Genomic DNA, 15,033 nt, shown 5'->3' with positions numbered 1-15,033 from the left:
GCAGAGGCTAGAAGTACCATCTGGATTGTTGTGAAACATTTAAAAGCAGTGGCCCCTCTCTGCTTTTATTCATTTCCCCCATCATGGTTTAAGTATAAAGCACTGTGAATGAAGGTAGTTGTCAGGGTTAGCTGCAGAGGTGTGGGTGTTTTTCTTTATTATTATTTTTGAGGGGGAGAGGTAGTTTGATTTTAATTTTATGGGCTCCTTTCCCCCTTTTTATGGTGATCTAATTGCATCGGTTAAAAGCAGCTAACCAGTTCTTTAGAATATGCTCTCTAGCCAAGTCTAACTTTATTTAGATGCTATAGATGGACAAGCTTGATTGTCTGAACCAAAATGGGAACATTAAACAAACATCACAGCCCTAATAACATTGTGACTTTGTTGTCAAGGGTAGAATCCTTCCTTCAAGAAAAAGTTTGTGACTATTTTGTATGGCTTGTCTGGAAACTTCTGTAAATCTTATGTTTTAGTAAAATATTTTTTGTTATTCTACCTTGCCTTTGTACAGTTTATTTTACTGTGTTTATTTCATTTTCCTAATGTGACAATCATATTTAAAAATTAAAACTGATGGAACATTCTGTTTTGGTCTTCACCATATGACATGTTGAATGGCAAGAGGTGGATTTTGCCAGTTTCTTTTCACTGATGCAAACTTGTGTTAGGATATCACTGAATGGAGTATTTATAAGCAGGCCCTGAGCATGCATAAAGCATCGGTATCTGCTATTTTTTTTACCTCCTAAAAATGTGAAGATGTTTGTGTTGTCTGAAAAATAAAAAGAAATTAACAAAAAGAGAGAGAGAGAAAGGAGAGAGAAGGCAATCTCTAGGCAGTTCAGTGAAGGAAATCCCCCCTTGTGTTATACAAAGGTATACAGAAGTTAGAAATTAGAGTAACGGGCAGCCTGGGTGGCTCAGCGGTTTGGGCACCTGCCTTCCGCCCAGGGCATGATCCTGGAGTCCCAGGATCGAGTCCCACCTCAGACTCTTTGCATGGAGCCTGCTCCTCCCTCTGCCTATGTCTCTGCCTCTCTCTGTGTGTGTGTCATCATGAATAAATAAATAAAATCTTAAAAAAAAAAAAAGGAAATTAGAGTAAGCATCTCAATTACTACTCAAGTGGAGGTAATATGATTTCAATTCAAGGAATTTAAACACTATAGGAATTTTTTGGCTTGTGTAACTACAATCCAAGGGAGGATATACTTCAAGGTTGTCTGATTCAACAGTTAACAAAAGCATCAAGAAATTTCCCTTGGTATGTCATTCTGCCATCCATAATACAAGTTTCATCCCAAAGCCAGATTCTCCGGGTACTAAAGGAAGGCTGCCAGCCACAGAGTACTCTGTGCCAGAATTCTAAAAGCTCTGAAATGTACCTTGTTTAGATCAGCCTAAATCACACAAGTCAATTTGTCACCAGGAAATGGAATCTGATTGGCTAAAAAAAGATGGAGGTAGAGCAGTTTTCTAAACAATATGGGCTATGTGTACATGGGTAAAGATAATGGATACTGGCATGAAAATGCAGGCAAATATCAAGACAAGAAAAAATAGATACTGAGGAAGAAGCCACAGGGTTCACCACAAGATGTCTGAAATGCAGATCCAGAGTTATCACAAAGTATTATGTGAAATACTGCCCATTCAAAAAACAGAAAATCAGGGACATCTGGGTGGCTCAGAGGTTGAGCGTCTGCCTTTGGTCCAGGGCGTGATCCTGGAGTCCTGGGATCGAGTCCCATATCAGGCTTCCTTCATGGAGCCTGCTTCTCCTTCTACCTTTGTCTCTCCTTCTCTATCTGTGTCACTCATGAATAAATAAATAAATAAAATCTTAAAAAAAAAAAACAATATCATCAGAATTATTCTTTTTATGAACAAAAGCCAAAGTTAGCTCCTGAGACTACTTTTATTTAATTCATCTAACACTAGAAATGCCGTGACAGTTTAAAAAGTGTTATAAATTTTAAAAACTATCAATTTTGAGACCTACATAGGATATATAAAATAAAACATGAATGAATATAAATGAATGGAAATAAACACCTTGCTTTTGGTTGGGGGGACAAGTAGAGAAGATTAAGGGTATGCATATCTGCTAGATTTTAAAACCTATAATAATGACAATAACAAAACTTATTGTAAAGTTAAAAATTAAACATTACCAAGAATAAATTAAAATTCTCCTCTACAAGTGCTGTGCCAAACTTAACGTAAAGTATCAGAATGAACAAATATCACTATCTCAAAAAGGTTATCTGTACTCCCATGATCACTGCAACATTATTTAAATAGCCAAGACATGGAAACAACCTAAACCTCCAGTGACACACGAAGAGATAAAGAAAATGTGTTGCTGTATATAAGCTGGCCCTGAAACACAACGGTTTGAACTGCATGGGCTCACTTATATGTGTGCTTTTTTTTTTTCTTATATAGTATAGTACTGTGAATGTACTTTCTCTACCTTATGATTTTTAAAATAAGTTTCTTTTCTCTAGCATATGTTATGGTAAGAATACATTATATAATACATATAACATATAAAACACATATTAATTGTTTATGTTATCAGTAAGACTTCTGGTCAATAGTAGGCTATTAGTAAAGTTTTGCAAGAATCAAAAGTTTATGTGGATTTTCAACTGTACTTGAAGACACTGGGACAACTGCACTGGGACAGCCAATGTCCCAAACCCCACGCTGTTTAAGGGTCAACTGTATATATATATATAAAATGGAACATTATTCGACTACAAAAAGGAAATCCTGCCATTTGCAACACATAAATGGACACTGACAGCATTATGCTCCATGAAATCAGAAAAAGGGAAATATTGTATGATCTCACTTTATGTAGAATCTGAAAAAACCCAAACTCATAGAAATAGAGAACAGATTGGTGATCGCGAAAAATAAGGGTGGGGAAATAGGTAAAAGTAGTCAAAAGGTGAAAACTCCCATTTATAAATAAGTTCTGGGGGGAATACAATGTACAGCATGATGATATATAGTTACTATCAAAACAATATTGTATTATAGCTCTTCCCCCAAATGGCCTGAGGTGACCTCCAAAAATGGTTCGCTACTCGCTGGACCCAGAAAACCCTACAAAACCACGCAAGTCGAGTGGTTCAAATCTTCGTGTTCACTTTAAGAACACGCATGCAACTGCCCAGGCCATCAAGAATATGTATATCCGAAAAGCCACCAAGTGTCTGAAAGATGTCACTCTGCAGAAGCAATGAGTGCCATTACATTGCTACAATGGTGGAGTTGGTAGGTGTGCACAGGCTGAATAGTAGGGCTGGACACGGGGTCGGTGGCCCACGAAGAGTACTGAATTTTTACTGCACATGCTTAAAAATGCAGAGAGTAATGCTGAACTTAAGGGTTTAGATGTAGATTCTCTAGTCATTGAGCACATCCAAGTGAACAAAGCCCCCAAGATGGGACGTAGAAATTACAGGGCTCATAGCCGGATTAACCCATTCATGAGCTCTCCCTGCCACATTGAAAGGATTCTTACTGAAAAAGAGCAGACTGTTCCTAAACCAGAAGAGGAGGTTGCACAGAAGAAAAAGATATCCCAGAAGAAACTGAAGAAACAAAAACTTGTGGCCCAGGAGTAAATTCTGCATAGAATAAATGCAAAAAAACAAAAAATCGAAAATATTGTATTATGTATCTGAAAGTTGCTAAGAGAGTAGTCTTAAAAGTTCTCATCAAAAGAAAAAAATTTGTGAGGTGATTTAACTTATTGTGGTAGTCATTTTGCTATGCATACACATATATCAAATAATTATGCTGTACACCTTGGACCAATGTCATATGTCAAATATATCTCAATAAAAGTGGGGAAAAAAAACAAAAAGAATTAATACAGTAACATGGAAAAGGTCTTTTGGAAAGTAATATTGTTGGCCTTCTCTATTCTCTAGCCTTAGTTCCTGCTCAACCCTGCACCAAGCAGGTTTTCAGGACCCATTAGCCAAACCTCCACCTTCAAGCCTCCCCTCACTCCCCAGGCATTCTATACTGACTGCAGTGTCCTAGAAATGGACAGCTTTCCAAAGGGTCTTTCCAAAGAACCACCCACCCCTTCTACCAGGCAAGAAAACCCTGGGTTGCCTGAGGCATATACATTATTCTGCACAAGGAAGAAGGAAGTGATTAAGCACGTTGGGGACTGAAGCCTCATTCCTCCTTTACTTTCATCTGTGGGGATACTTGCTGAAAAAAATAATTTTTCTACAAAATGATAATAAAAACCAGTATTAGAGTAAAATTAAGGTCTATCAAGCTTTGGAGGGGATGTGGATCAACAAAAGGAACTCTCACACAATGCAGCTGAAAATACAAATGGTACAAGTGCTTTGGAAAACAATTTGGCATGATTTTACAAAGAACATACCTTATGACCTGACAATTCCATTCCTGGAAAAATATCCAAGAAAAACTCTCATATATCATTACCAAAGACATGAATAAGAATGTACATAGAAACAGTTATTTTTTAAAGATTTTATTTATTCATGAGAGACACACAGAGAGAGGCAGAGACATAGGCAGAGGGCTCCAGGCAGGGAGCCTGATGTGGGACTCAATCCTGAGATTCCAGGATCACACCCTGGGCCAAGGCAGGCGCTTAACTGCTGAGCCACCCAGGGGTCTTGAAACACAGTTAGTAATGGGAATAATTCAAATGCCTACTGATCAAAGAATGGATAAATTGTAGTATTATCATGCAATGAAATAATATACAACAGCAAAAACAAATATGGATAATCGTATCAACATAATATACAGTAAAATAGTAAGTCCCAGAAGATATTCTTCTTACAAATTAAAAAATAACTAAACAAGATAACTCCTTAGCAATATACAAATGTTAAAGTTATATAAGATACACTTTCTTATCTTGTTTCTCCAATAAGAGTACTCTGACAAGTCTTTGAAGGTTGTGATTACTTACTGTTTTGTTGCTTGTGAAGTTTAACTAGAGTATTTATCAACTTACTCCATCTCTGTTAGTTATAAAGCAAACTTCTTTTTCCAGATTCTTGAGCTTATTTAACTGACTTCTCTAATTTCCTCCATTCCTTAACTCAACTGACAAGTATGAATTAGATGCCTACATTGTGAAAAACAACGTGTTAGACACCACCCTTGTGGTCCCTAAAAAGGTAACAAAAACTGCATGGCCTTAAGAAAATCTTTGTACATCTTAATACAATGCAGAATCCTTAGAACCTAATATTCTAGGTTTGGAGATCAAAATTACAAATACTGTACCAGTAACCTAAACGGAAATAAAATTCAGTAGATTTATAGGTCTTCAAAAATTTCATAGAGTACAGATGTTTTTCAGGCAATGGGTGCCATAAGAAAAGCATTCCATTTAGTACTGTTTAGAAGCTAGGATCATTCAGTTAAAAACTAGATGCTTACTTGTTCTGATAACCTTTAGAGACAAACTCTAAGTTAAGACAAACTCTGAGTTAAAGTATATGCATATATATGCAAGATACCCTAAGATACTTCTTTAGCACAGGTTAAAAGGATCTCAGTGACAACAGGGAACTCCGTTAAAAAACAAAGACAAAAACTCGGAGTGCTCACAGTCACTTAGGCCTCAGCCTCTTGATTTCAGCTCAGGTTGTGATCTCAGGGTGGTGAGATCAAGCTCTGCTTTCAGGCTTTGTGCTCACTGTGGAGTTTGCTTGGGTTTCTCTCTCCCCTGGCCCCTCCCCACTGTGCAAGCACACTCTCTCTCTCTCTCAGATAAATAAATCCTTAAAAAAAAAATAAAAGCAAAAAAGATAAAGGAGGGTTTGGAAATTACCTGTAATCTAGCATTAGAATTTTAAGAATGTTGCTCTTTGGTCTCTGCCACAGAAAAGAGATGAGGAAGGGAACGTTTCATTTGGAAAGTATAGCAAGAAGATACACATCGTGTTCCTGCTGTGTACACCTTCTAAGGTCTACCACCTTCAGAAGTCAAACCGTGGTAAATGTGACTATCTTCCCAAGTGGAAGAGAAAGTTTAACTGGAGTGCCGAGGCTAAAGGACAAAAAGACTACTGGGACTGGTTGAATGAGACACCTAAAAACTGTACAGATTCAGGCACGGATTCCAGGAATGAACACCTAAACCCAAGAGGGCAGCTCTTGAAGTATCCAGTTCATCTTAAGGATTTCAATGATTAGTCACAAAAAAAACATTCTGGTAAAGAAAGTCAGTCAGTCTTGATAGCTGTGGTGAATCTTAAATTTTAGAAAAATGGCTCTCAAAAACTCACTCCCTTGACTAATCTTCCTTATAATAAACTTTAGGGAAGTACAGTAAGTGTGAAACTGGCTTTGTTATACTGTGTCAATAATATTGATACAATATTTTTTAAACTGTTAAGAGCACAAGGTCACTGATATAAACAGATTTTTAGGGGAAGTAGGGCATCACTGCCTCAAATTTATAGAAAGATTCCATTACAAAGTCCTAGGGATGACTTAAACACACATGCTTCATACTCGTCCTTTCTCTCTCTGCAGCCAATCATAACAACTAAAAAGCAAATTTTTTTTTTAATTTATGATAGTCACAGAGAGAGAGAGAGAGAGAGAGAGAGAGAGGCAGAGACACAGGCAGAGAGAGAAGCAGGCTCCATGCACCGGGAGCCCGACATGGGACTCGATCCTGGGTCTCCAGGATCACGCCCTGGGCCAAAGGCAGTCGCCAAACCGCTGCGCCACCCAGGGATCCCTAAAAAGCAAATTTTTATCACAATTTAAAAGAAAGCAAGTTTCACAGTCTCTCCAGTGTATTGGATCATTCATCTTTATGTCCTATATCCACACTGTTTATAAGTCTACAAAATGATGATAATAATGACAGCAGTTAACATTAAACATTTACTACCAATCAGGCTTTTGGGCCAAATGCTTTATATGATTACCTTACTTAATTCTCCTAACAACAATATGAGAAAGGTATAATCATTAACCCATTTTTCAGCTAAGAAAACTGTGGCTTTTAAAGGTTAAATAACTTCCCTAGGATCTCATGTAATATGTATTCAGTGAAATCCATTTGTTTAATTCCAACTGCAACAATAACCATAGTTATTACCAACTATTATACTACAGTAACCATTATACTGTCATACTGTAATTGATTCAGTGGCTTCCTACTGCTTATTATATCAAAAAAATCCTTACGGAGTAAGGTTCCATTCATTCATTTGTTCACTGGGAAGACTTTTATTGAGTAGTTATTATGTGCCAAACTATACCAAATGACTCATAGATGTAGGTTCTGAGTGAAGCTGCTAAATAAATGATCTTTGGATCGTATGGTTGATGTTATTTAATAATCATGTTTAGGGACCCCTGAGTGGCTCGGTGGGTTAAGCATACAACTCTTGGTTTTGGCTCAGGTCATAATCTGTGCCGGGCCGATGTCCACTGAGTGTGGAGTCTGCCTGAGACTCTCTCTCCCTAAAATAATTTTTTTTTAAAGTCTCTCTTAAAAAAATAACAAAATAAAAATCAGCTCTATTTGGGCCAATAAAGCAGCATCATTATAGGAAATGGAACACTGGAATAAACAGATCACATCCAAGCATTTCTATTCTAAGGGTTGTGAACTAAATATAACAAATTTTCCAACTTTCCTCTACTACAAATTTTCAAAATTTTCTACCAAACAAAAAAATGCAATGAAAACATTCACATTCTCACACACACACACACACAGGTCAAAAGATCCTTCATTCACACTCAACTTACAGAATAATATAGCTTGTGTTGGGAAAACCACAGTCATGAGTGGCCTTAGCTTTCTCCCTTTCCAGCTTGAAGAGACATCTGGCTGCCAGCTGTGTAGCTTCTAAAAGTCACTGCTTGCCAAGTAGTTGGCAGAAGGTGGTGAAGAGCTGACCACCTGCAATCCATTTTGACAGTGCCTTTGACCACTGCTTTGGAGAACTGAATATATTACAGAAATTCCAAAAGGAGTTGGCCAAATTTCAAGGCAGGAAGTTGGCTATTTTGGCTGAACTTATTTTAACTCAAATCAAAAGGGTATGATGTGGGAAGAAAAGATAAAAAAGCTACTAAAGCTTACAGGAAATTTTCAGGGCTATGTCCTTAACCTCTCCCAGATACTGCCTACCATACTTCTATCCATCTTTATGTTACGTATAAGAAGTATATAAACAACTAAAACTACAGGGAGAGAACTGTATCTATGTCAATATATATGTCATTCCTGTTTATCACTTTTATGTCAGTGTGCTATATATATTCAGTATACATAACAATGTATGTCAATATAGTATGTTATATACTTTATATACAAATATATATTTAGTAACATGAAAATTTTACTTACCTTTTATGTTTTTAGGTCTGCTGTACAGAGTATATATGTATCATACACAATTGTATATCAGAGGTAATGGTATAGACAAACTTGGGAAGATGCGACAGTTTGGGAAAGGTACTTGCTCTAAAAAAAAAAAGAAATCAATACAATTTCCCCACTGATTCATGATGTAAAATTCTATAATCAAGGCTTGTAGATTTGTAATTATGGTATGTCAGCTACATTTAAACAAGAGTGTTAAAAGATTGTTAAAGTTAAACTAACACAATTGCAGTGTGAATTGTCCTAGTCTCATTCTAATCTACTGGTGTCACTTTCATTTAATCAGAGGAAAACTATGGGCCAATGTCAGTGCTATTTCAATGCCCTAACACTCTTTGTTCATGTTGGATTTTAAACCCTTACCAATCTAAAATGGTTATAAAAAGATATAGTTAAGAAAGTTTTTTTAATCAATTAATTCACTCACCAGTGGGCCAGTTTAGCGAGCTTTATTGAAAATAGGTTGGCTTTAAGGTTATTAAATAAACTTTTATGTTAAATGCATGACAACATTTTGGTTTTTGCAAAAGCATTTCTTGTATTTACCATAAATTTAGTTTAAAAAAAACAACCAACCACTTATTTTATAAACACAAATCTTACTTGGGAATTTATGGTAGACATAGGTCACTGAGCTGAAATACCGTATCAACATTAAAAACACTGAGCCTATATTTTCTTCTACTTTAATTAAAGTTATTTTCTAAATCACTAACAATTTAAATTAACACAGAAAATTACTCTGGCAAGGATCCATGTTTATAGGACATAGTTAAATTTTAATTTAAGGTACATTATGCAATTCAGAGTTGTATTATCAGCAAATAGTATCCAAATAAATCAGGGCACACACAAAACAGTGCTATGTTAGCTAGTTACAGAAGAGGTACTAATACGAATCATCCTGGTTTGCCTGAGACTTTCCCAGTGTAGCACCGAAGATTCTACATCTTAGAAACCCTTCAATCCCAGGTAAACTGGGACAACTGATGCCTAAAATATATAAAAATAAAGGAGCGGGGGGGGGGGGGGGCTCTCAGTTCTGCAAATAGAAAGAAAACTTAGGAGTGGTGTTTGGTAACTCCCTGCTAGGGCTATTACATTAGCTATGACCCAGTGACAGGTATTAGTAGGTCTAGCAATCTGCCTGACACATGGATCTATATCTTTAAAAAGCACCTTCCAGACTCGAATCTACCAACTAATACTCATTAAATAAGGAGTCACACATGAACAAAGGCTGCTGCTTGAAGAAACTGAACTCATCTCTAACAGCCATAATTAGCTCTGGAAAAACAATCATGTAACTGGGAGGGGATTTTTAAGGAGTCCTTGAGTCAGAGGCTCAGTACCAAGTTAGCCTCACTGCTGTCTCTTACCTTCAAAGCCATTCTAGCATCTGGACTCTTTCCTTGTTCCTAGGGTTCTAACCTCTCTCTTAAAATCTATTTCCAGCAATCGGATCCTTTCCCTTTGTTACTATATGAGATAAAGTTTCTTTAGGTCCAGGGTGCTGTGAGGCTTCTACCTATTTCCTTAGGGTGTAAAGCCCTTGATACTTGCTCCTACTTTCCTAATGTGGCTGCCATCACTAGACTGCCTTCACAATTTTGCCAACATGCTGAAACTCGCATCTTTCATTCACTGACCTCTCTGTTGCCAAATACCGTCCTCTACTTGCCTATTTCCATGATCTCATAACATTCCACCTCCCTGCCCAGATTTCTTACTGAAACCCACTGCAGGGAACTTCTGAATCATCTGAAGTATTCTAGCAGATTGATTAGACACCAAATTCTAAGAATCCACTGTCCCTAGGACAGTCATCAAAACTGAACTCTAGGACTAATAACTAGAATATAATTCTAATGGATCTCAACTCCTGCAGAGAAAAACTGAAGGAATCAGAGACAGAAATGATGTTCTTAAATCTCTTCTTTCAAATAAAACTGTGGCCTTCTGAAGAGAAATGAAGCTATGGGAAATGAACATTTGACTAAAAAAAAGGTGCTAAGAACAGAAACCGGTTTTTAGACCATTGCTTTAAGGAACCAATGAATAGAAGCCTACTTACAAAACCAAGAACATGTCTGAATCATGAAACTAATCAAGAAGACTTTGAAACTAAATTTGGAAGAGAAATGCATACCTTTGAAGACCTTTTTATTATGAAAAATTTTAAACATAGAGAACATAATGAAGCTCATGATCATTCACTCCTAACAATTAGTAATATGTTGCCGCTGTATCTGCATTATCTACTTTTTTCTTTGCTGAAGATGTAGAATTTTAAAAATAGGATACTAAGGCAACAGATGGAAAGTCATATTAAATAACTTTTTTGCAAAAAATAACAGGAGACAGGGAATACTATTTATAGATTTAGACAGTTGTCTACTAAGGTAAAATATTCATAATTAACACTTAAAATAGAAGTTTAGAAAAAAAAAGTTTAGGTTTTTTAAAGAACGAATCTTATTACAAATGGGGAAGCTCTACACCAAAATGTCATTACAAAAGCCATGACAAAAATCTGTGGTAGGCATTTCCAGAAATTTATAAGCAACTTGAAAAAATATGTAAATTTTAAGTAAATAGTAAATTATGAAGGAGTTTCACAAAAACAATGTTTTTTGTACTGAAGTACAAAGAATCAAAATTAAAGTTTGATAATGTTCTACTATTGAAATAAATTGAAAACCAAACTTTATTTCCAAGGTGTTTCCATATGTACTTGACAATTTTTGAAAGCCTAAAAACAGCTTATTAATTACTTAGCTAGCTATATTTTCTCTAAAATCTGGTTTTTTTTTTTTTACGATTTACTTATTTATTCATGACACACACAGAGTGAGAGAGAAAGGCAGAGACACAGGCAGAGGGAGAAGCAGGCTCCACGCAGGGAGCCTGATGTGGGACTCAATCCCAAATCCCAGGATCACGACCTGAGCGGAAGGCAGGCGCCCAACTGCTGAGCCACCCATGCACACTTAGAATCTGTTTAATAAGCATATAGCTACTGGAACTAATTTTATAAACTGGTGTAGGTCACTAGGATGAGAAATAAGTTCATATAGGTAATTAACAGAAAACTACCATTAGGAGTCCTTTCTGAGTTTGGGCCTAAAGCACTCCCCACGATACCTACCGTGGTACTTCTCAAATAGATTCACTAAAATGACATAATCAGAATCCAGCAAATGTGAACAACAGAATTCTAGTGTGAGTGACAGTGCAGATTACTTATATTTTCAATTGTACATGTCAATTCCCCTATTTCACACATCTTTTAAATACTTTAGAGCACTGCAGCTGGAAAGAGTTGTAGATCAGAAACTCCTCTTCCCTGTTCTGCCACTTAACTGGCAAAAGTTTTTCTATTTTAACTTCATTAAACCTCAGCTTCTCATTTGTTTTTCGTTTTTTTTTTTTTAATTTTTTTTTCATTTGTAAAACAATACTATTAACACTTAGTGGCCACTCACTATGTGCCACATACTGTATTAAACAGCAGAGCAAGTACTCCTTGCAACCACTACATGAGGTGGATACTGACTCCATTTTACAGATGAGGCAACTGAGGCACGGTGCAACGTAATGTCCCTAACAACACATAATAAATGGCAGAATCAAGAGCTCAACCCAGCCTCAGCTGAAAAAGGGTTGTGCATTTAACTACTACTCTTAGCATCTTCTTACTGCCTTAACAATAGTTTCTAGGAAAGTACAGAGCAAGCCTGTGCTAAGGCACAGGGGCAGGATCTTAGTAAGTGAATTTATTCTTCCCTTTGCCTAGTCCTTACTCGGATGGAAACATCAACAAAGGGAGGAAAGGTGGGCAGAAAGGAAGCAGTCAGGCGGCTAGGATCAGACGCTTATTTCTACTGTAAAACCACCTGCTTCTTCAGGGGGCTGCTGAGCTCTCCTCCTCCGAGGCCTCATCCAGAAGTGTGATGGATGGCCTTGGGTCCGAGCCGCAGAGGCCGGCGACGTCAGCACCCGTCGGGACTCCGGCCGGGGGGCATCCTGCAAGCTCCGCACGGCTCCGGGGCCCCGCGGGGCACGCAGGCCGCACAAGTTTGAGGAGCGCGCTGCAAGTTCACGCCCCCGCTCCGGAACGCCGAGTCCCGCTGCCCCAAAAACGTGTCCCCCCAACTCCGGGGCCGGCCTCCAGGCCCCACGGCAGGTCGCGGGCTGCACAGCCTCCCGCAGCCGTGCGGCGCAAAGAGGGCCGCCCCCGCCGGCGCCCCAGGGGCGGGGCCGCGCAGCCCACCGCGCCCAACGGCTCGGTTCCCCGGAGCGAGGGGGGGCGAGGGGGGCGAGGGGGCCGGGGGGGTCCCGGGGAGTCCCGGCCCGCGGGCTCCCGCCCCGCCCCGTCCCCGCCCCGCCCGCCGTGGAGCCCCCGGGGAGGCCCGGAGCCCGCCTCGGGCCTGGCCGCTCCCGGCCTCTCGGGCCGCCGCACAGGAGGCGCTGGCGCGAGCGCCGCCCGCCAATCCTTACCGCTTTACGACGCCGGTTTTGATCTTGATCTGCCTCACGCGAGGATCCGCCATGGTCCCTCGAGCGCCGCGAGGAGGGGTGGAGGCCCGGGGAGCCGCGGAGGGAGCCGACGCCGAGGACGCGGTCGTGTCGGCGCAGTCGCCGCGGCCCCGCGCGCATGCGCAGACCCCGGCGCCGCCCCGCAGCCAGACCACGCCGAAGAGGCGGGGCGAGGAGGGGGGAGGACGGGAGGGGAGAGTGGAAAGAGGAGAGGGGGAGGGCGGGAGGGAGGGGAGGAGAGGAGAGGGGGAGGACGGGAGGGGGAGGACGGGAGGGGGAGGACAGGAGGGGCAGGGAGGGGAGGAGAGGGGGAGGACGGGAGGGGGAGGACGGGAGGGGCAGGGAGGGGAGGAGAGGGGGAGGACGGGAGGGGGAGGACGGGAGGGGCAGGGAGGGGAGGAGAGGGGGAGGACGGGAGGGGGAGGACGGGAGGGGCAGGGAGGGGAGGAGAGGGGGAGGACGGGAGGGGGGAGGGGCGACAACCAAAAGATTGTACAGCCAGGGCTCTTGCTACTGTCCAGGATCTTCCTTCAGCCAGTCAATGGCTTTCATTGGCTTTTCTTTTGGCCTTGACTTCCAGAACTTCAGAGCTAAGTTTTGTGCTGATTTGCAGGAGTTTCCCTCAGCCTAGCTTTTCTTTTTTTTCTTTTCTTTTTTTTTTCAGCCTAGCTTTTCTGATGTAAACAATGGCTTTTCCAACTCCCAACTCCATCTCTACACTTTGTCCCTGTTTTTTTTTTCTTTGTTTTAATGATTTTGTGACTTTACTGTAATTACTTTAATCCATAAACAGTTGATGCTGCTGTGTGTGCCCAGGCGCAGGCCCTCAAGGACAGTATGTTTATTGGTGTCTGTCTATATTATATCGTACACTTAAGGCTATGGGTTACAATCATGGAGTTGGGCCCCACCCTTATGGATAGGGAATCAGGTGAAATTGTTCTCAGTATCAGGAGTTTAGAGTAGTGGTTAAGAGCATGAACTCTGACCCTGACTGCCTAGGTCACATCATAGCTCTGCTTCTTTACTACTGTATAGAATTGGGCAAGTTACTAATCTCTCTATGCCCCAGTTTTTCCCTCTGTAAAATGTGGGTGTTAACAATACCCGTCTCATCAGGCTTTCATAAAGCTTAAATAAATTCACATTTGTAAAGTGTTTAGGACAGTGCTGGTACTTAATAAGTCCCATACAAAGCATTCATTAAATAAATAAGTAATCTAGGAAAGAGATCCTAAACAGGAAACTAAGAACACAGTAGGATACATGTTCACATGAACATAGAAATGTACATGATGGGGCACCTGAGTAGCTCAGTCAGTTAAGCATCTGACTCTTAATCTCAGCTCAGGGCTTGATCTCAGGATGGTGAGTCTAAGTTCCATCCGGGCTCCACACTGGGCTACTTAAAAAAGAAAAGAAATACGAACTGTGTAAACTGCATTTCTCACTGTTTGGCACCCTTTTGTTCTGTTATTCCTAAACCTTTATTGAGTTGTGTTTAAATATTCCAGCCTGGGACTAAGGTGAACTATAGGAATAAATCTGTAGGGGACTCTGTAAGGGATACATTTATCAACATTTGAGATTGAGGGTTGAAGAGATCCCCAAGACTGGGGAATCTGTCAGAGCAAGAGGAAAGTATAGTTGTTTCCTCCCTGAGTGGCAGTTCTTCCATTGCTAATCTTGGAGGATTGTGGTGATATTTTACTAAAGAATACTGCAGATTCCCTTACAAGTAATAAGAAGTTGTTTTCCCCATACACTTACTTACAGAGCTATGAACTCAGTTTCACCATCCCTTCATGCCATTTTTTCCTAATTGACTCCAAGCTTCTCAAGATTAGAGGCCACGATACATTCATCTTCGTCTCCCCAGCACCAAGCTTAATGCCTAGTTCTTAGGAGATGCATAGCAAGTATTTTTCTGAGTTGAAGAAAAGTCAAATATGGAACTGAGATAGATTTTTAATTTTGGTACAAACTAAAGACTGGTCATGTCTTTACCTTCCCTGGAACCCTGCACGCAGTGAGACTTGTATAGAGCTAACATG

The 15,033-nt window shown here is 40.0% G+C and overlaps 1 protein-coding gene across 3 annotated transcripts in view; it reads right to left on the bottom strand.

Annotated features, from left to right (window-relative positions):
* Positions 1–15,033, bottom strand: part of TBCA (tubulin folding cofactor A) — a 115,928-nt gene that overhangs the window by 63,013 nt on the left and 37,882 nt on the right. The window contains exon 1 of one of the 3 annotated variants that reach the window (XM_072736953.1): positions 12,941–13,117. The exons of 1 other annotated variant lie outside the window; for it this stretch is intronic. In XM_072736953.1, coding sequence (XP_072593054.1) covers positions 12,941–12,993 — 53 coding nt within the window. In that variant the 5' untranslated portion in view covers positions 12,994–13,117. Of the gene's footprint in view, positions 1–12,940; positions 13,118–15,033 lie in introns of those variants that run through there. One more of the 3 variants, XM_072736954.1, reaches the window with a different exon arrangement.

This window comes from Vulpes vulpes, chromosome 14 (genome assembly GCF_048418805.1).
Source record: "Vulpes vulpes isolate BD-2025 chromosome 14, VulVul3, whole genome shotgun sequence".
In the NCBI taxonomy this organism is placed as follows: domain Eukaryota; kingdom Metazoa; phylum Chordata; class Mammalia; order Carnivora; family Canidae; genus Vulpes; species Vulpes vulpes.
Note: the sequence above shows the minus strand (reverse complement) of the source record. Positions and strands in the feature narration are given on the sequence as shown.